Source organism: Sordaria macrospora, chromosome 2 (genome assembly GCF_033870435.1).
Source record: "Sordaria macrospora chromosome 2, complete sequence".
NCBI classification, from domain to species: domain Eukaryota; kingdom Fungi; phylum Ascomycota; class Sordariomycetes; order Sordariales; family Sordariaceae; genus Sordaria; species Sordaria macrospora.
The window spans coordinates 514,881-535,969 of NC_089372.1; the positions used below are offsets into that span (position 1 = coordinate 514,881).

The 21,089-nt window shown below is 52.1% G+C and overlaps 4 protein-coding genes across 4 annotated transcripts; 2 read left to right on the forward strand and 2 right to left on the reverse strand.

Annotated features, from left to right (window-relative positions):
• Window positions 1-223: 223 nt before the first annotated feature.
• Window positions 224-4,708, reverse strand: SMAC4_05497 (uncharacterized protein). Its single transcript, XM_066090301.1, has 2 exons — window positions 3,785-4,708; window positions 224-3,714 (listed from the first exon to the last, which is right to left on the reverse strand). Exons 1-2 carry the CDS (start codon window positions 4,006-4,008, stop codon window positions 1,287-1,289), a joined length of 2,652 nt encoding a protein of 883 aa, XP_065945982.1. The 5' UTR covers window positions 4,009-4,708; the 3' UTR covers window positions 224-1,286.
• A 4,294-nt stretch (window positions 4,709-9,002) lies between these two features.
• SMAC4_05498 (uncharacterized protein) lies at window positions 9,003-10,184 on the forward strand. Its single transcript, XM_003349167.2, has 3 exons — window positions 9,003-9,685; window positions 9,770-9,862; window positions 9,955-10,184. Exons 1-3 carry the CDS (start codon window positions 9,367-9,369, stop codon window positions 10,023-10,025), a joined length of 483 nt encoding a protein of 160 aa, XP_003349215.1. The 5' UTR covers window positions 9,003-9,366; the 3' UTR covers window positions 10,026-10,184.
• A 6,171-nt stretch (window positions 10,185-16,355) lies between these two features.
• SMAC4_05500 (uncharacterized protein) lies at window positions 16,356-18,612 on the reverse strand. Its single transcript, XM_024655723.2, has 5 exons — window positions 18,411-18,612; window positions 18,216-18,278; window positions 17,945-18,039; window positions 17,664-17,876; window positions 16,356-17,570 (listed from the first exon to the last, which is right to left on the reverse strand). Exons 1-5 carry the CDS (start codon window positions 18,415-18,417, stop codon window positions 17,184-17,186), a joined length of 765 nt encoding a protein of 254 aa, XP_024511565.1. The 5' UTR covers window positions 18,418-18,612; the 3' UTR covers window positions 16,356-17,183.
• A 449-nt stretch (window positions 18,613-19,061) lies between these two features.
• SMAC4_05501 (uncharacterized protein) lies at window positions 19,062-20,997 on the forward strand. Its single transcript, XM_003349170.2, has one exon. The coding sequence runs from the start codon at window positions 19,465-19,467 to the stop codon at window positions 20,764-20,766; it is 1,302 nt and encodes a 433-aa protein (XP_003349218.1). The 5' UTR covers window positions 19,062-19,464; the 3' UTR covers window positions 20,767-20,997.
• Window positions 20,998-21,089: the final 92 nt, after the last annotated feature.

Genomic DNA, 21,089 nt, shown 5'->3' on the forward strand with positions numbered 1-21,089 from the left:
ACGTTAACAACTAATCACAGCTACTTAGCCAGTCTGTTCAACCGTGTTATTATCGCCAACTCACCTTCAAAACAGCTCTCAACAATCTCCAGTACACTCCCGCCAGCATCGCAACAGAATCAACCACCAACCACGCCCCCACCGAAGAACTCGGCGCACACCTCCCCGGTGGTTGACTATCAACACCCTACCTAGCGCAACTCAAGAGTTGAACTTGACCTCACCCATTTACAATCTGGGAGAGGACTACAACAAGGAAGGGCAGAAGAGTGAACTTGAGCCCACCTCATACCTCCTCATCCGCAAAGCCTGGTGCACGCACGAAAGAAGGAGAAAGGAAGCGGCATAAATCAAGAACCGCCACTTGACTCTACACTACTTGGTAACTTACTGGGTTACTCACATATAGCTTATAAACCACCAACTTCGCTCAACAACCCGAAACAATCCAGACCCGCCGACTCGTCGGCTAAAGACCTAGCGAGGCCTAGAAGTAAGAGGCGAAAGAGGCTTTGCTCTTGAGCTGATTGTGTACATATTTACATACTACCGGACCACCGGTCCTTCGCATTTTACCTTCTACCTACTTATGTACGGCTACTACAAGAATCTGTGTCTGTTGTCTTGCCTGGGCAAAAAGGGGCTAAGGGGTAGCGTGACCGGGACCGGGACTAGGGAGGAGGAGGAGGTAGAAAGATAGAATACAGATAGATAGAAGACCTCCTCCCCAGAAACAAGATGAAGGACAGCAAGCAGGAGTAATTCTAAAGTCTAATCACTCACACTAAAAGATATAGAGTATGCCGTTTGGTTCGATTCGATTGATGCTATTGCTCATGCTATATCCACTGTGCAAGTACAAAGTTCCCGTCCATCCAACTCCAGTTCCTTACAGGTAGGTAAACCAGATCCCAGATCCCAGATCCCGCTCCATTCCGTAAGCCCTTGTATTCCATAGAGTGCCTCCCTGATCGTGTACATGCATATGTTTCTCTTTTTGCTTTCCCCTATCCTCTCGGTGGTCTCTTTCGGTCATGCATGCCTCGAAGAAAGCAAACGAGGGCCCTGCTCGTTTCATGTTATGCTGATTGATGCTGTTCATGCCTCTCATGCTGTTGCACTCGGGTATCATCTTCTCTTTATCTTCTTAGTCCTTGCTGGTGCTGCTGCTGCTGTTGCTGCTGCTGATGGCAATCCAGCCTCGTCTGCCGGAGACAAGGGACTGTTTCCCCTTCTACTCCCACCACTCCTCCCTATGTAATCTACAACCAGCGCCAGGGGCAACCCTAATTGAACCCCCTAAACCGCCCCCCTGACGGTCCCTTGACCGTAAACCTCCTCGACCTTCCCGTGCCGATATCAATCTTGCTCAACTCCTCCTCCAAGCTTCCACCACCTGACCCTCCTCCATACCCACCACCTCCTACTGCTCCACCGTTCATCCCTCCCCACTCATCCACTCCCATCGCCGCCGTCCCCCTTCTCGTGAGACTACTACTATGCAACTGCAACGCGGCACTCGTGGTTAGCCCTCCACCACTTCCAGGTCCTGTAGTCGGGGGTAGTGCAAGTGGTACCTTTGCCGGCACCGGCGGAACGCCGCGGGGAGCAGCACTGGGGCTGTGGCCGCCGTATACGGGCCCTCCCCCTGGGGAGATGTTGCCATTTTCTGCGCCATAGTAGTTCAAGGTCGATGCTCGAGAAAGGGCTCTGGGAGTGAAGTTATCCTGTTGAGAAGAAGAGGAGTAGCTGACGTTATCGCTGCTTCTGTTAAACCCGGGTTGACCCATTCCCATCGATCCAGCGGCGGTGATGGTATTCCTATGGGTACGCTTCTGCAACCTATTCCTACTGCTTACAGTGCCAGCTACTGAGGGAGACACAGGCGGTGAAAGACGTTGGGGAGTACCATGCATGGATCGCGGCCTCTCACCGCCCGCACTAGTTCCCGGACGAGAGCGAACAGTCCCTTGATGTCCGGGAATTGGGTGAGCGCCGGACATGGAGGGCCGTGACCCATGGGAGGAGCTCGGCGGCGTAGCGCCCTTCTTCGGTTCAGGTTCGGGAGCCCAGGATTCCATAGGAAGATGGTCGGATGGATCGACTTCCTTGCCATCGTGAGTGATGATCTTGCCAGAAGCCTTGTTGTAGTCGGCACGGCCGATGTTATCCGAAGAAACGGTGGGATTGAGGGCGTCGTAGGAGTCAGGACCAAAAGGGATACCGGAAAGACGGCGCTCTTCAGCCGGGGGCGGGGCAGGGCTGACGGATTTGCGCTTGATGGTGTGCTGGCGTGGATCCGGACTGCGGCTAGGCAATGGGCTTGGGTCTCGGCGCACTGGTGGATTGGGCGAGTGAGCACGTTGTTTCATGGAAATGTTGTAGTTGGGGGTAGTTGGTTGTGGCACATCCTGGTAGCCACCAGGGCTTCTGCTCTGAGGATGTTGCGGAACAGGTGGTTGATATGGAGGAACCGGGGAACGTTCGCGAGAGTATTGCTGGTAGTTGTTTCCAACCTGCGTGTCTAAGGGCTGAGTGTATCGTCTTGGGCTCTGGTCTTGGTACACACGCTCCGTGATCTCCTGGGCGATACTAGGATCGATGCCGGGGACCAAAGAGACAGGCACTGGAGGTGGTTGATAGCTATCAGTGTGGCCTTCAAAGCCACCCTGGTACGACTGACTTCTCTGGTCACTTTGTGCGGGGTAATGTGATAGGGAACTCTCAGAGTGTCTACCATACGCCGCCCCATAACCGCCAGGGTCAGGTCGTCGGTATTGATCCCCATTCGGTTGTCCGTATCCCGGCTCAGGTCCACGGTTCCGGCCTCGCAGCGAGCTATTAGCCGATCCGGGCACCAGAACATCAGGAAGATCGTAGGGATCGTGGTTAACGTCAAATGTGGAGGAATGCCGTGGAGGAGCCGGCTGGTCTCCGTTCGAGTAGTGTTGGCCGGTAGGAGCCGCAGGAGCCGAGTCATAACCCCTGTACTGCGGACGTCCCGGATAAGCTATCGAGTTTGTTTGGCGATGAGCCTCGTTTCTGAGGACATCTTGCCGCATGCTAGGTGGCATTCCGTTTCCAGACGGATCATAGCCGTTTTGGTAGCCGTTTGTTGCTGGGGCATTGCTGCCGTTCCGACTTCGGTGAGCCGGGGGAGGTGGAGGGCGGTCGCCTTCAAAGCCTCTTGGGCCATCGTCTAACGAAGGGGGGTCATATTGACTAGGCTGTGCGTATTGTGGAGGGGTGCGGTATTGTTGCTGTGGCTGTTGTTGGTAGCGCGCGGCATGAGGGTTGTTGTACTCGAGTTGCTGAAGGGGTGACTGATTTGGAATATAGGGCCCATCTCCGCCTTGTACAGATGGTGCTGGTAGGGGACGGCGCTTGGGTACGCCTCTCGGCCCCGGACCCGGTATTACGGCTGAGGGAATGTGTTGGTCGACGGAATGTTGTTGCCGTTGCTTGACGGGGGCTTTCTCGGGTTTCGGTCGGTTATCGTAGTAGGTGAGTTCTATGCGGACCTCGCCAGCATACTTGCCTCTAGACTGTAGCTGGTGCCAGTCGTCGCTCTGACCGCCGCCTTGAACGATGACGCCTCCGAGATCGATCCATGCCTCGCCAATCAACTCGCTTTTCTTGTCGTCGTTGAACACGGATACCTTGAGCTGGTAGTAATCGGGGGAATCGTGGACGATGAATCGAAGCTCCTGGTCCCTGTAACATGATGGATTGGTGTTAGACGTGATTGGTGTCTGAGAAGAGCATGGCATATGCAGCAACGTACCATCTGGGGGTCTGGCCGCCTCGGATGTCGGTAGTGGTCTTCTTTGCTTCCTTTCCCAGACGTGCAGAACAGTAGGGATCCTGCTTGCCAATGGTCTTGAGGTTGGGCAGGTTCTTTGCGCGATCCACCACCAGGACGAGAGTACCTATCTCAGGGCCGTCGGGGAGATCGGAGTATATGGCGCCGCCGGGGATGACAAACGACTCTTGTACTTTGGTAGGCATCTTGTCGGCGTTTGTGGTGGTGATTTGGGTGGTGTGGTTGCAGTCACCGACAGGAAGGCTGTCTCATAGACTGATCATATACGTCGGCAGGAATATGTTGGAATGTTTACTCGGAAAGCTTTCTTTCTTTGTGTGGTTTTTGTTGGTTGGCGCCGCGGGTCTTTTGGTTTCTCGTTGTTGCTGTACAAGCTTACTAGGTAGCTGGGCTTCCTTCTTTCTCCCTTGCGTCACAGTGAGGGATGATAGGTAATCTAGCGATCGTTGGTGCCAGTGTGATGGTGATTGAAGGGCGGCGCAATGTGTATAGGCAGTTGGACGAACCAAAAGAATGGAAGAGAGAAAAGAGTAGAAAATCAGAAAGAAGAGACCGAGTTGAACGTTAGTCAGTCAGTCAGGACGTGGGCTTCAAACTTGTTTTGAGAAAGACGACGAGGGGACGACGGGCACTGCCTTGGCCAAGACACCAACCAACAACAACCCACGTCTAGTCTAGGATAGCATAAAGAGGTCAAAAGAGGTGAAGAAGAAAGCAGCCAGGCCCCAGAGAGATAGGTAGAGTTGCGCGATTCCAGATGCGTGCAGATAGTCGGTCGAGGGAGTTTGGTTCTGAAGAAGGAAGGGAAAGAAGACGACTGGTTGGAGGAGCTCAAAAAGACGAGAATTGGAAAGAGAGGAACAGGAAAGCGGGCGTAAACAGACGCAGCAGCGGCAGCAGAGATCCGCAGCGGGATGTAAGCCCAGACCAGCAAAACAGTGGGTCCCTGTCCTCGACCGCCGTCCGCTTTTGGGAACAACGGAAGAGGCTCCACTATCTTGTAGTGCATAAACACTAAAAATCCCCGACCGCCTTGTAGTTCGAGAGATGATTCCCGGTTTCAACCTTGTGCAGTGTTGCGGTGCAGTCGATTGTTACTCTGTCAAGAGATAGGTATCATCTTCCGGGAGAGATCTCGAAGCACGAAACGAAGGCAGCTCATGCTTACATACTATGCGGTGGTTGGTGGATCTCTTGGTTGTTCTCCCTCTTAACAATTAACCAGTCACTGAAGCTGTCCCTGCTTTACAGGCCTTGGTTTCAGATTCTAGCGTTGGCTTTTTTGGGTGGCTGGCATCCGGAAACGGACATGCGACCACAGCATCGCGTTCCGAATTGTGAACAACACAAATGGAAGAAGCGAAGGGATAAAGTGTCAACAAAGTGTCATTGCATCCCGCTTCCCGAGATCATCATCCCACCTTGTCAACCTAGTTACGTCTCAATATCTACCATCACATCCATTTCGTTCGATAGCCAGGCCTTTTCTTCAGGACTTCGACCATCCATCACCACGAACCATGACTTACATACGCATCAACTTGTCAATCTCATCCAACGTCTGCTACTGGCTACCCCTGGCGACGACAACAAAGATGGTGTGGTGAACGAGTGCCAAGTGGATGTGGCGGGCTGTACCTGACAGGAACGCCTAGGCTGACGTGAGACTTGTCGCTTTGATGATAACGCGCCGAATAGGGAGCTTATAAGTGGCTGCCTTGTTGCTAGCTCTGAAGACCTTCCAGAACCCCGTTCCAGTTGTTCCTCTTCTTGCATCATATTCATTCCTGAGACATTCCTCTTTCTATGTTCCCATCCAGGTAATTTTCCCATTCTTGCTCCCAATTCCAACATATTTACTTCAGTTAAGTTCGAGAGCTTGGCGAGCTTGGCGAGCTGTCCTTAGCTGAACGTCTTCATCCGAGGTTTGACGCCGTCAATTGTCCGAGCAAGGCACTCCCCGCTTTTCGGCTTGTCAACCGCCCTCGCCAATGCCCTGCCCTGGCGATGCCCTGGCATATTGGATCAATTGGCACCTTGGGCTCAGCCGAAACCGCGGAACTCGCATGCCATTGATGCTGAAGCGAGGCGCCTTGCTAGCCTGGGGGGCCTTGTAGCCCCGCTGTCCTGAGATCACCCGTGGCCGGGCCCCTGGCCTTGACGACGTCACATTGCAAATACTGAATTGTAGCTTGGACGGACCTCTTAACATCGGCATTGCTACCCGGACAGTCAGACTTTGGGAATGGCCTCAAGACTCGGTATACATCAGGAGTCAATCAACTCAGCCAGATAGCCAAACGAAACCGATGATCAGCACAAGAGGCAAAGGTGTTTGCTGCCGTCCCCGGTTCCCACCCACTTGTTTACCCGAACGGATGTGCAGCAAGGATGAGCCAACACCTTTCGGGACTTTTTAGTCGTGGGGGCATAACGGCTGAGAGAAACGCTCATTCAGAAAGACCGCCCTAGAATTGATCTGCCATGTGTGACTTTGGCCGGAAGTGCTCTTGGGATGCAACCGGGTGCCTTAGAATAATGGGTGTTATCATAAGCAGACTGATAGCTGTGAGAGTCGTCCGAACCGCCAAGAGTCGACTCCCATAGGTATCAGTCTGATGGGCCAAACTTGTGAGAGGTGTCTTACTCTCAAAAAAGACACACAGCTCGCTGAAAGTTTGTGGAAAGGAATTGCGATTAACAAGAGGGGGTAAACTGACATATGTTTTCCTTGATTGCCAATATGTATAGCTCCCACAGTCGTTCTTCGTCTGTCTACATTCTTCTTCACCTGTATCGGCGGGCTTCATCGAGTCCTGAAACTCGCACCGTCTCGTCCGGGCGGCTGAGGCAGCCCGGTGGTATCTGAAGATCTCGACCTACCTGTACAGACATTCATGGAAGAAAGATGCGGCTGCAGGGCATGAGGCTCAAATCCAGGGTCTGACTCCTTCGGCCGATTCAGAAGCATCGAACATGAACGCGGTAAGGTTGGCTTCGCTTGATTCGCTGAACAGCTCAAAGAGGCAGCTAGTTCCTTGGATTGCTCTCAAACAAGGGATTTTCGCCGATAGCAGTGGCTTGCGAAGTAAGGGTTTTGGAGCTGGGGAGAGAGTTGAGGGTCTTTTCCGATGGAATTAACGGCGATGGCATCACCCAGCTAGTTCACCGCCTCGCCTTGTGAGAGAACAAGAGACACTCGGCCGTTGAACAACGTTCAAGAGATCGTCGGAGATGCTATGAGTAGTTTTATCTGGGGAAGATCCTCGGACAAGTGGAAAGGTTTCCCGCGGTTAGTGAAAAGTTCAAGATGCCAGTCAGCGATGTGGTCGAAGATGATGGAGTCGTGAAGTAAACAAACTAAGGATGAATTGTCGCGATGAGATCAGACCTGCGGATCCACAAAAAAGAGCCTCAGCCACAATTTCAAATCCACAACTTACACTGTAGCTGCCATCGATAACGGACGGCAAGGCGATCCCGAAGTCCACTGCACTGTAACCCTCACTGTACCCACCAGCCTCACAGCTCCACACAGTAGCGTTTGTTACCAACTCACACTTTGTTGACAACTGAAGCCCGTGCCCATGGTGATATGCGAATTGGCGTTTCAGGAGCTCCTCCCGATCAACGACATTCAACGTTGGCGGCCGACCTGGACTTATCGATTTCAAAAAACCGGGCAGGGCTGAGAAACGGCTGAATGTAGATCTCTTGGACCTTTTTGTGACCTTTTCCATGTTCAGCTGAATCTGGAGCATTTTCTTGCATATCTGCCATCTCCATCATCTCCAGATCCCATTCCCGGATCTTCATCTCACAGCCCTCAGCCTCACTCTTGAGACCTCAGCCGCCTGCAAGACTAGTAGCAGGGGTTTGTTTACTTTGGACCTGTGTATGTACATCTCGTACCACTTTGACAATTGAACAACTTGCTCACACTTTCTAGTCTATAGCTCCATTCCACGGATCCGCTTACACCGGCGACAAGCAAGCAAGCAAGCAAAACAAAAGACACCGAAGACACTGGCCTTGTCTCGGAAAGAAAAGAAAGTGAAAAAAAAAACTTTTTGGACTGTCGGTTGACTCCGCCCTCACTCTCCATTCGACTCCTTTGAACCGGCTTTCAACGGCTTGATAGCTTTCCGTTGTCTTTTGCTTCGCAGATTTCCAGCGGCCTTTAAGTCGTGTGGTGGTGACCACGGAGATTTCCGTGTTACGGCGACCTCAACATCTCCACTCCGCGTGGCCCTCCTCCGAAACGTCGTGGGAAGCCAGGAAGCCGACGCCTTTTGGTCCCCGCTGCGGTGCCCCCGCCTGCTCTCTGGCAATTTTTCAACTACAGTATCCTCCACGGTTATCTAGCATCTCCGCACTCGGCCGGGTCCGTCGGTGAAGCCGTCGACAGAAAAAAGACTTTTGCTCTGAGGCTCAGGAAGTTCATGACACTGAGGCCTCCATTGGCTAAGTCTTTTTCCGCAAGCAAAAAGGGTCTGGATTCATCTTATCTGGGTGGTGCGGTTACTTCTCGGAAACAAAATCTGACCTCGTCCGATTCTCGGGAGCATACCTGGTACGTCTAGACCGCGGTCCGAATACCAAAAGCAGAAAGATACTTTTGGTGGTGCAGAAAACTTCCTGAGGGACAAACAAGACAGACACTGTGCGGGCGAGCGAGCTTCTTGAGAAGACCCCTGAACCAGGACCAAAGCCTCCTGTCAAACTTCTCCCTGGACCCTTCCCGGCCGGTACCGACCTTTTTCTTCGTTGCCTCGCGAGCCGTTGTCAGCAGCAAAGCAAAGAAATCCACTTTGCACTACATCCATACATCCGCTGGGACCCTTTAACGGCGGTGGCTACCAGAAAGAACAGGCTTCGCCCGACGAGACGCCCATTGGCATTACGGGAGAATTACGTTCATACGCAAGCTTGTTCTGGTCACTTGTATTCGGCGCGCTTACAACATCACCTCACCTCACCCCCATTCGTCCGCCGTCTGCCGTCTGCTTTTCGAAAGTTTCAGCAAGTCACCTTACCTACCTACATTACTTACTGTATCTTTACCTTACCCACCACGAACTGCAACGTGTGTCCCGGAAACCACCGGCACATTCCGTCTTTTTTTGCAATCTTTTTGGCCATTTTCCCGATTGGAACATTCCCCCCCCCCCCCCCCCCCGCCCGCCTCAAACTGAAAACAACTCCTGCTCAACCCGAGCAAATTTGGATAGTATCTCGTGATCCATCACCGGTCCGTTCTGATCCACCGACCGCAGAGGGCCGTCGAACTGTCGAAGAGCAGAGCCGCAAAGACGGAACCCACCCATACACTTGACTCCACGACGACCACGAGCCTATCTACTGTACGAGAGGAAAGACTTGGACGCGAATCACTTCACTTCCATATCCCAGCAGACACACTCCACATCAACATCGACATCCCAGCACAGCACGTCGGTACTAACTAACACAGCTAGCTGCTTACCAAACACCACTGCAACTATCGTCACCATCACTTAATTCACCAACCCACCAAATCCACCATGGTTACCCCTACCCCCATCCCTTCCCCCGGCACACCAGCAGGCAAACCTCCCCTGCTGAATTACATCCTCTCCTTCCTCCTCGTCGGACTAGCCTGGGGTTTCACGACACCCTTCCTCCGGCGAGCCGCCAAGGCGCATAACCCCCCTTCCCATCCCCTTCTGGAAAGGGAATCGGTAAAGAGAAGCGCAGTCAAGAGGAAGACACTGGGGGCTTGGTTCGCGGTGACGGACTTGGTGAGGAATTGGCGGTATAGTGTCCCGCTAGGAATTAATTTGAGTGGGAGTTTGTGGTTCTTTTTGCTGGTTGGTGGGAGCGGTACGTACATATTCCGTTTTCTGGAGGGGGGAAGGAAAAGGGAAAAGGGCAATGTGCTAACAAAGGGAACCAAAAAAAAAACAGAGTTGAGCTTGACCGTGCCGATTGTTAACACGACGGCTTTCCTGTTCACGGTTATCGGCGAGTGGTATGTTGAGGGGAAGGTTATTAGTCGTGGTGAGTACCTTACCTACTCCTTTTTTTCTACCTCCTTTCCTACGGTTCTAGAAGCCACGAGAAGAGAGGAATATGCTAACGGAGGCGAATAGATACCATGCTGGGAATGTTTCTTTGTTTGGGCGGCATCGCGCTTTGTGTCCAGAGCAAGCAAAGTGTTTAAGCGCCGGGGCGTTCAGGGACTCTCCGGGTTGGATAACTACTTAGTTTGGATACCTCTCATCCTTTGTAAAGTCACAAGAATGGTTGATGATGTTAGATCAAAGAATATCCAATATCTGTAGCTCTGCTCTCCTCGAGTGTTCAGTTCTCCTTCGCCGTGTCGAATGTCATGGAGATGACTACCTTGGAGATGTGATATAAGTCGGTACAACCAAGTCTAAGGCTAAGGATATACAGTAAGGGAGGCACTGGCTACAACAGACCGTTACTATGTCTTCTTCTTTCCGCTATGAATTCTTGGTCTTCCTTTTTCTTCCCTGTCCTGGTTTTTTTTTTTTTTTTTTTTTTTTTCTTCTTTTCTGGCTTGGTACTGGGCTATTCACATGTCCCTCATCACTTTCATGTTCCCAGTCTCGCCAAGGGTCTGGTTGTTAAACCGTAATCTTCTCGGCAATTGCTTAAGTTTCGTATTCGTTTGTAAGTACGGCAGTTGGTATCACGAGAACCTTGAGGGCTAAGGTCGAAGGCCGCGGGCTCGAACCAGTCAAGGTTCAGTCATGTCACCACCATCTGAGAAACAGAAACGTCTGTACTGGATAAGTATTCCATTGTCACTACTCTCTCTCTGCTCTCTGATATGTAGGCAATCCCAATAAGTCCCTGCGCCAGGCAGTAACCACAGGCCATTCCCATTTCGATCCTCGCTGCCACAAAGCCTCCTCCTTCAATACCGAGCGTAGCCAGACGCTATGATAAGAAACTCCCAAATCCAAAAGAGAAGCAAGTATGTACATGCAAGTTTTTGAAGAAGAAGACAAACAGAACAGAACAGAAAAGGAAAAGAGAAGGAGAAAAAGAGAAACGGAACGAAACGAGAAAGAACAGCTAAAACGCTGAAAGATAAAAAACCCACTTTTATGCCCCCTTCGTATGCTTTCCCATGCATCAAACAGATCAGAACAGACCGAAATAAAACAGAACAAACAAAAAGCCAGCAAAACGAAGAAAGAAGAACGAAGAAACCCCCTCTAACCCCCTTTTGTGTAACGGTGATGCAAAAGATGCAAAAGAACAGAAGAAAAACTGTTTGACCAGCAGAGAAGTGAAGTGTTGGTTGTCAAATTCGTTGTGACGTGATCCCCTTTTCAGAGTGTCACTTGTGACTGACCATGGTGTGGTGTTGTCGATGTTGTTACCCCTTTCCAGAGTTCATGGTTGTCGTTGTCCGTCGAGAGGGGAGGACATATCGGCGATATTGTGTCCTTGTCTTGTTGTCGGTAACTCGATCGTGTCGTGTCGGTAGATAGCGACGAGTGAGTGACTTAGCACGGTGCCCTCGAACAAAGCCATGCATGGACCTCCATGAGGCTCGGGTCCTCGTCTATCCAGCGGCCCAAACCGATATCATTTGCATGGAGCTGGCCAAGGACTGCTTCGTCGGTGATGTTTGCAAGTTCCTGTTGTGTCTTGGGGTCAGTCCTCGTCCTTGTAGTTTGTTTTTATGTATGTCTGCCGTTAGGAAAGGGGGCAAAAGTAAGTACTCACAATCCTCAACTGCACGTCAATAGCCTCAAGACCTTCTTGTCCTCCTCCCTGAGCAACAACCTGATCCCTCCACCCCACCCATCTCTGCGCGGCCGCCTGCCTCAAGTAAATCTTCTGTGCCTCGTGTCTTCTCGCAAAGGAGTCCAGCAGCACTTTCTTCAACTCGGCCTTGGCCTGTTCATCCGGCCCCGGCCCCGAAGCGCACGGGATGCTGATATCCGCCGCGCAGTTCAAGATGTGTTGGCCGTCCAGAGCGCATTGGCGCAAGGCGGCCCACCCTTCGGTGTAGTAATCGTTGGGGTTCGAGGGAGAGGTGGGTGCTGCGGCGATGTAGTATTGCAAAGTGCGGAAGTCGGAGAGGAGCTCGGCTACGCGGGCTTGACGGTGGGGGTTTACTGTTACGTGGGGTTGTCAGTACTGGTCATGCCAGGGTATGGGAGAATACCTTGGTAGGGTTGAGTGTTGGGTCAAGTCTTGTTGAGTGATGTGGAGGGAATGTGCGAAGGTAGGGATAGGGCTAGGGTTGAGTTCTTGATTGATAATGCTCAAAATTGAGGTAAGGAGGAACGAGTGATCGGGGTCTTGCTTGGTTGTGCTTGGTAATCTCGGAGTTTAGAAGGAAAGAACGGTAAGAGAGATGGAGTGATGGAGTCAAGGTGTTCCTTGGCTCGGAAACATTATTTGGGATGTTATGATGACCGATATCCTGAAAAAGACATGGACTTTTCCTTGGTTGTTTGGTTCCGAAGATGGGTGAAGCTTTGTCCACATCCCTTTCGGGTAAGTTTTGTGGTGGTGGCGTCCCTAGTACGCACCTGAACCTCTACCGTGGGTGTGTGTATGGGTCTTGAAAGGGGTATGAGTGGTTGTAGGTAGATGTGGAGGGCGTACGGCAGTGAATAATGTGAAAAGGGTGTGGGAGGTGTGGGAGGTGTGGGAAATCCCTATAGGGAGGTCAAAGGGTGTGTGTCTGCTTATGTGGATGGATCCCAAGGCTCTGGTAGGCCCCGCCGGGGAAGGGCAAGTGGGTGAGAGTGGGGAGAGAGGAGGGTCGGAGCGGGAGTGACATAGGCAAGGTACTTACGTCCGTCAGACATGGTTGCGGTTGTTATGGGATGGATATCCGAGAAAGATGGATCCTTGGTGGTATGGGATTTGGAGAAGATCTTCGGGAGAAACACTTCTTGGTGGTGGAGAGGGAAGAAAGGGAGAAACAAGAATAGTGTCGTCGTCGAGGTATGAAGCGAAACTCGGTGAAGGGATGCCTGGTATAGCTGAGAAGAAACCAAGGCAACTGCAAGTCAATGCGAGCTGTGATGAACTGTTGGCAAGTCTGGAAGAAGGAAGAGATTGACGGCAGCGTTCGGTTTGGTTCAGATCCTGATTGTGACTTCCGTGGACAACTTGTCGAAGCAGTGTTCAGATGGCTCGATGCTGCTGAATGATGGGTCGTGATGGCAACTTGGGAGGCGATGTTTGAGACCTTTTGTATAAAATCGATCCCGTCATCATGAAAAAGAAAAAAAACCGTTGAAAGGCCATGTGGAGGAGTGGTGGAGGGTATCGAACGGCATTCCCCCTAACTAGGACCGTGGAGGTAAACCGATCACACATTGTGTAAGTGGTACGTAGTTCCCATGTCCGGTCGAACGAACGAAGAAGCCATCACGACTATTCCCGGTCAACAACTCTTCATCTCGTGGCCTCATCCCTCACTTTCCGTCTAGTGTTCCCCGAGCCCAAGGCTCACGCCGGGCCGTATTATCCACTAACATGTCTGAGATGGAGATGGATGTTCATCAGCCGCTCGACCTAAACCCTTTACCAGGCATGTGTTGTTCCACCAAAGGAAAGGAATGGAAGGGATAGATGCTAGATGGCAATGATGATGGCTCGCGGGAGTTGGAGTCATGACTAGCAGAGGACCCCTACCAAGCTGTAAAGCTGCATGAACTCCATCGTGGAGAGTCACTGGTAGGACCATACAAGTTGCGAATCGGGCATCCGATGAGGCCGTGAGGCGTCCTGACTTTTCATATCCCAACGCAGGTACAAGTCACTACAGACTGTATGGAGCATGTCACGACGGCCACAACGGCTGTGGAGTAAAAGCACGAGTGACTTGTGTAAGGCTAGGGAGACCATGTTTCGATAACTGTACGGGTCTTCAACTTCATGATCCTAGTCCACCTGGGAATTGGAGCCGCTGCATGCAGGAGAAGTGGGAATACCGTGGGTTACACCTCATCGTGTTTGGGTCCGATGCCAGATCTTTGGAGCGAGCGGTATGGGGTTGGCGTGGTGACCCTGCTCTGCCTCTCTCCAGGGTCGGAGCCTCGGACGAGTTTGGTGGTCAGAGCCTTGTTCAAGCCTCAATATCAAGTCGGTAAGCAGTCCTTGTGTTGCCCTCGTGCTCCGTCATCCCGTCCATGTCATCTTCTCTCCAGCCATGACCCAGTATAGTCCAGCCATATCCAGCCCGTAAGCGCCCATAAAAACCAAGGAGGACGCCAAAGCAAAAAGGAAATTGTTGCTGCCGCCCAAAAAAGGAGGCTCTGTATTAGTGTGTGTGTGTTGCTCATCATGGTCAAAGTGACGGTGACACAAAGCCAGCAAAAAAAAAGGACAAAGTCGCGAATTGTGGAGTGTCTAGCAGCCTCTTGGTCGTCTTGGCAGCCCAGCAACGTCCCGATTAGGCAAGATAAACGAGCCCTTCAGCGACGCCACAGGCGATTTCCAGCCGCCTCTTGGCAATTCGTTACAGCAACAGCTCCGGTATCCGCAGCAACTGCACAGCAACACTACAAAGAGGCAGCCAGCACGGCCAAATAGCAAAATCAACATCATCTGTGGCTCAGGTTCAACCTCAGGTGTCAACACGACCAATCAGGCCTCCGCAACTCTAACAGCTCTAACCCGGAAACAACGTTTTCCTGGGCTGAGCTGAGGCAGCGAATCTGGTTTGAGCTTTCTTTAGCACATTTTCCTGAAACCGAGTCTGTTCTGCCACTCCGGCTCCGGCAGATCTTTGGAAGGTTCAGGGTAGCATTGAGACCCTCTCTCCGACAGTGACCTCATGGTGTTTCCACACTTTGTCAACCTCAAAACCTCTTCTGATCATCTTCGACGACAGCACATCCAGGGACAACTTCATGTCGGCTTCCACGTTAGGAATGATTCTCTTTCCAGTTCGGAGCTGTGATGTTCTCAACTTCCAGTCGCATTCATCAACTCGGTCGCCAAGCCTTTCTCCTACCATTTCCAGTATCTCCATTATCTCCATCCAGCTCGGTCACTCCCCCTTTCGGTGACTTTGATATTCTCAACTCTTCCATGAGATACTACCTTTCATGAAGATCAAAAGTCCATGGCGTTCTCGACCATCTCCCCCAATCCTAAAAACCCTGAAACATCACTTCCCATTCGTCAACAGCCTCATGCACAAATCGTCCGAATCTCTGCTAGTCCCCTCCGTCATGACTAACACTGGTTAGTCCCTACGCATGTACAGGACCTGCGTACCTATGTCTATACTAGTCTCCATGCCCAACACAGCGCCGATCTCACAGTCCCGTCTCGGGAAACACGGAACAGTGTTCACGGTATGGCTCCATTCCGGGAGGAGAAGAGAGAGGCAGCCTTCAAAAGAAGTTTCTTTCCAGACTAGACTAGTCTAGTGACTTAGACCTTACCTCCCTCCCGATATCCGATACCTTGTACCCAATACCCAATAAACCAAGCCAAGAAAGGGGGTTGCATGCGACTTTGACTTTGACTTTGATGATGAATGCCATGCCACGCGTCCATCCCGGGTCGTCCGTCCGTTCGTTCGTTCGTTCGTTCGTTGGACCCTCTCGATGACGCTAAATTTCTTTTCTTCTTCCCTTTCCTTCTTCTTTCTTTTTTCCTCTTCCCGCTTTGAGACATGGACTTACACCACTAGCTCTAACGTCGTGTCTCCGGTCTTTACCATACTCTCCGGTGTTTGCTTCCTTCTTTCGATTGCCATTTGTCCACAACCTCATCCACCCACTTTCACTGTAGAGGCTCCATCACCAACAAACTTCTTGAGGAACATCCTTGAGGTTCGTTCCTTTTGTTCCTATTCGTTTGTTGGGTCCTGAGATTTTCAGGGCCATGTCTTGAAATCGTTAGTCTTGCTGGACGTGCCGAGTGGTCGCCTTGTCTTGCATGCCCCGTCACTGGTCACTCCCTGTGCCTTATAGCCGAAGCCGAAGTGGAAGTTAGATGGTGAGCGGGCCTGTTGAGGCGGCCACCCTCTTAGACCTGTGAAGAGCCTCATTATGCGGAGAGGGGTGGGTTGAGGTCGGTGGTGATGAGGAAATGTACGCAAACAAGTTGAACCAACCAAAGTTATTCGAAGCTTAACCATGATCAAAAAAAATGTTGTAACGAAGTGTTTAAGCAGATGCAAGAACATCTCATGACCTACCACCTCACCCCGATCCAATATCGTAAGATTGATTTTGAACTTCAAACTCTCTTCCAAGTAACCAACATAGGTACTTGCTTCGACGTCGTCACCCAGAAGCGAGCAGCGACGTACCAGCACGTCCGGACCGCATGCCGGGAGGTAATGCGATGTCCCCTGTCGCTACGTAGTACGTATGTACATAGTACATATCAAAAAAGGTACGTACCCCATTGGCCGAATACAACCCAAGCATCCAACCACCACCATATCGAGAGGCCACCACCACTAGCGCCGTCTTTCAACACCACCACCCTGACGACGACTCACAATTAGAGACCCTGACCATCAAACACCCTGACCATCAAACACCCTGACCATCAAACACCCTGACCACATCTCAACATCGAAAATCTTCTACGTACTGCAGGTCCTTTCCCCGCGTCCAACTGTCTCAAATGCAAAGAAATGCAAGCACGGCTCCGTTCTCCCGGTACGGACTAGTCCCACCGTTCGCCCGTCGTTGCCCGCTAACCGGTTCCTCCTTATATCTTTGCTTCTTTTGAGTATGCTTGTCGCTTTGACACTCCCGTTATCCTTTTTCTTCTAGCCACATTGGTGGTATTGGTCATCCTGATACCCAACTTCACACCAAGTGACCACCGGACCAAACCGAGTGCTGCAGAGGACCGAACGTCAGGCGCGTTTCAGCCTTCAGCTTCTGTCCCCAGCACGGCTGCAAGGCTCGATCACGACTTGGCATCTCTTTGGTGTCTGTCTCCTGTATCAGGTAGTCTATAGCCTGCTGTGTACTGTGATGAAGATTACTCCTTGTCATATCACATACTGTACCAGATAAGCCAACGACGTCTTAGTGCCGGCATATCAGAGCCTTGTCATCGTGACTGAGGATAAGGAAATCGAACGATGTTGACGTGCCCAATCTTTTGGCTTATGCAATCAATCACTCCCAGATATCTTCATGGGCCATTATCATTTCGTTGCTTGCTTTCAGCTCTCAGCTCTCAGCTTTCTTAGACACACTTCTTCTCATCTTCGGATTCTCCGTGAGTCCATACTATCGATGATCGATGACTTCCAGCTGCCTCCAGGGTAGCATCCCTTTCCTCATTCATCTTCCAGATAGACCACGTTACAGCATCACCGCACCAAATATTCCCCTTAATCCTTCTCGGCAATGGCTTGTAGCCTCTCGTCAATCTCCTCCTCGGTCAACGTCCTGAAACCGGGGTATGTGCCCTCCTTTCCGTCCGGCCTAGGTCCACCGACGATACCAATCTCGATCTCGGTCTTCTTGAAGTCCATGCTTAGCACCGTGCTGAGAGTGGTGATAGCAAGCTCGACAACCTCCTTCCAGTCACCGGGCGCGTGATCCTTGTTCTTGAGCTTCTTCTCCAGGTGGTTGAGGGCCTCCTGCTGCTTGGGACCCGCCGCGGTGCCCTTGTAGCCTGTGTAGTAGCCTGCCGGGTCGCACTTGTACAGCTGGGGACCGAACTCCGAGTCGAGCGATATGAGGGTAACGGCGACGCCGTATGGGCGCATGTAGGCCTGCAGTTGAGTAAAAAGTCTCCGGTCAGTATCATTTCCTCTTCCTGTTTAAAGACTAATAGTCCATTGCGGGAGTAGCTGGGGCTAGCTTACGCGCTGAGTGTAGACCTGGCTGATGTTGGCAATGCGCTTGGCCAAGGCGTCGCATGGCATCTCGTAGCCAAACTTGTATCGGAACTCGGCAGCCTCCCCCTGGGCGCGTTGTGCGAAGGCGCGCGCATCGGCGATGGAACCGGTCATGACGCAGCCAACCGAGGGCGAGATCTGGAAGATGTGGGAGACGGAGGAGGGGTCGATGAGCTTATCCTGTTGTCGCATGTCCGTCAGTATATGAACCATGCCAAGGGAAGATTGCAAGTGCCAGGACAACATACGGGAACCTTCTTCTGGGACAGAACTACGGCGCAGTCCTTCCCCCTGACGCCGAGCGACATGATGTTCGCAGCTGTGATGGCCTTGAAGGCATATTCTGTCATGGTCCTCCATCGTCAGCATCGCTGTTACCCTTCACAAGTCCAGCCTTCTCCCTCGACTATCATCGGTCGCCATCGCGTATCGGTCGGTGCCTCGGATCGGGTCGCAGAGGAGTCGAGGATCGAGGGACGTGGGCGCGGTATGCCTTCGGGTTGGAAGATGTAAACGTACCGACTTGGTACAATCTACCCTGCTCGGAGAAGATTGTAATGTGTCTGTCGTAGCCAGCGCTGCCTGTCGTGGGGGTTGTATGTTAGCCATGGTGTCTACATCATAGCATGGTGATAGCTTGGGGGAGCTCCAGTAAGTGGGTTGGTGGAGCGGGCAGCCCAGTTGCTGGATGGACCCAAGCTGACTTTGACATACCCGACATCTTGAATGTGTTTGATTAAATGAATCGGTCTATGTGTAGTCGTGATGCAAAATGGAGGAATCGCCGGCTTCGGTTGGAAATCAATGGTGGTGTTTGTTTGTTGACGTTTGGAGAATGGATGGGTTGAGTTGGTGGCAGGCAGAAGGGAGCTTCGTCGTTGGTCAAGGCGGCGGGCGGAATGGATGTAGTGACGATGTCCAGACTGGTCCAGCAACTCCAGTGGACAGCTGCTTGCTCCAGCGCCCGTCAGGGCATCGAACGCGTTACGGCGGGATTGCCTGGAAGGAAGGCTGATTATCTGATAGGCCAACGACACCAGGTGACAGCCAGCCGCCTGGGGCCAGTCCACGCCCGCCAACTCAAGAGCAAGCACTCAAGCAGAAGGAACAGCCCCACATGATTCCCGCAGCTTGAGATGACCCCACTCCAACTCTGACAGCTCCAATCCACTTTTGCCTGCCGAGCTTCTCATCGTCCGACGCCCAGATCCATTCCCCAGATCAACCCCACTTTATTTACATCTCTTATCACGACCGGGACCCCTGCTGGAGGGCGCCGATAAGCTCTCTAGCGGACAGAAATTTGCGATTTGGAGGAGAGTTTGGCATTCGCAGTTCTTCAATTGCAAGTCAGAATTTCAAGCAGCGACACCACCAATAACATCTCCAAACTCCCGTCGCACCGCAATCAAGCAACCGGACCTTTGAGCCGACCAACGAATTGGGACTTGGCTGCATACCTGTCCCGTATACTCACCATCATCAATTGAGTTCTTTTTCTACCAAGTAACTCCCGGTCCCTCTCGTGTAATTCTACCGTCTGTAGTGGCCGCCCACGTCACTCGACTTCCTCATCCTGTCGCGTACCGATTCCGATCCGACACACCACACCACATCACTCCAGACCAGACCGGACCGGACCAAGCCAGGGCACACCACATACAGCATAGTCACAAGTCACAGTCGCATCCGACACATTCATTCTCCATATTATATACCCTCTCTCTTCCCTCCTTATAATCTTTCACCTCCCTTCCTCTCGCCCATCATGTCCGCCGTCCCGGCCTGGAAGCGATTGGGTCTGAAGCTCAAGGCTTCTGATGGTTCCAGTCCTGCGGTTGCCCCCTCGACAACAAGCACACCATCCGCCGCCCGTCAGCCAGTTCCCGCGCCCGCGACCAGCGCACTCAAGAGAAAACTGCCATCCCAGCAACAGTCCTTCAACAACCAGAACGCCTACCCCACACAAAACAAGCGATTCCGCTCCGACGCTCCCACACAAGCAGGACAGCAGAGGAAGTCCGTCTCCTTCTCGCAAGAAACCAAGACCAACTCCGTAACCGACGCCGCCGCCAAGGAGAAGAAGCGTGAGAAGAAGAAGGCCAAGAAGGCGAAGCAGGCCTCCAAGAAGTCCGCCGAACAATCCAAGAACAAGTCCGACACCAACCTCGAGCCTTCCCTCGCCTACCTGCGCCAATGGGCCACCGACCGCGACAGTTGGAAGTTCAACAAGAACCACCAGACGCTGCTGATCAAGTACGTGTTCGAGCCCGACTGCAAGGTTCCCTCGGCCGACGTTCCCATCTTCTACCAATACATCCGCGACCTGAAGGGTTTCGTGCGCACGCGGCTGCGGGAGCAGGCGCAGGAGATCAAGAAGAAGGACATGGATGCTGGCGCGTCTGCTTTCCCCGGCGGGGACAAGGCGAAGGAGAAGAACGAGGAGAAGCAGAAGCAGTACGAGGATGCGATTGCGAGGTTCTTGGAGGATCAGAAGGAGCGGGTACAAGAAAGCAAGAAGCGCAGCTTTGACGAGGTCGAGTTTGTGCTGAGGATAGCGCCTAGCAAGGAGGGCAAGGACGGCGAGAAGAAGGAGAAGAAGAAGGAGAAGAAGGACGACATCAAGGAGCGCTTGATCAAGCGGATTCGTGCTGAGATGGTTCTTGAAGAGCTGGCCGACTCTGAGGATGCCTCTACTGTCACCACCACCACTACTACCACCTCTACCTCGGCTTCTGCCTCCACCGCCGCCGCTGCCGCCCCTGCTCCTCAACCACAAGCCGCAAAGGCCTCGACAGACGGCCAACAACCCGCCAAGCGCCGCAGGTTACGTAACAAGCGTACGGACATCAGCGACAGCGAGAGCTCCGACTCTTCGGATAGCGATAGCAGTGATTCCGATTCTGATTCGGATGAGAAGATGGCGGATGCGGGAGCTAAGACGGCGACTACTACCAGCAGTTCCTCTTCTTCGTCTTCGTCGTCTTCGAGCTCGGAGGCGGAGTCTGAGGAAGATGAGAAGAGCGAGGAGAGTGATAGCTCGGAGAGCAGCGATAGTGATAGCGACTAATTCTAAGCGCTGGGGTTGTTTGTTTGTGTAATTTGATTGGGTTGTTTTCGCTATGTTTGAAGCTGGGTACTGGTTAGAGTAAAAAAGAGGGTTTGGTTTTACGTTTCTGTACATGGCTTGGGTGGTTATATCTCTGTTGCTTAACGTAGAAGTAGAAATGGGATGGAAAAGCAGCGTTTAGGGTGCTTTCACTTTCGAAGCTACCTGCGCAACCCCTTCTTCACATCATGACTGTTCCTATGTTTTCTACCCAGACTTCGGTGATTTCCATCACCTTTTTGGTATAATTGACATTCGGATGAGATGGGTTTGTTCCGAGACCT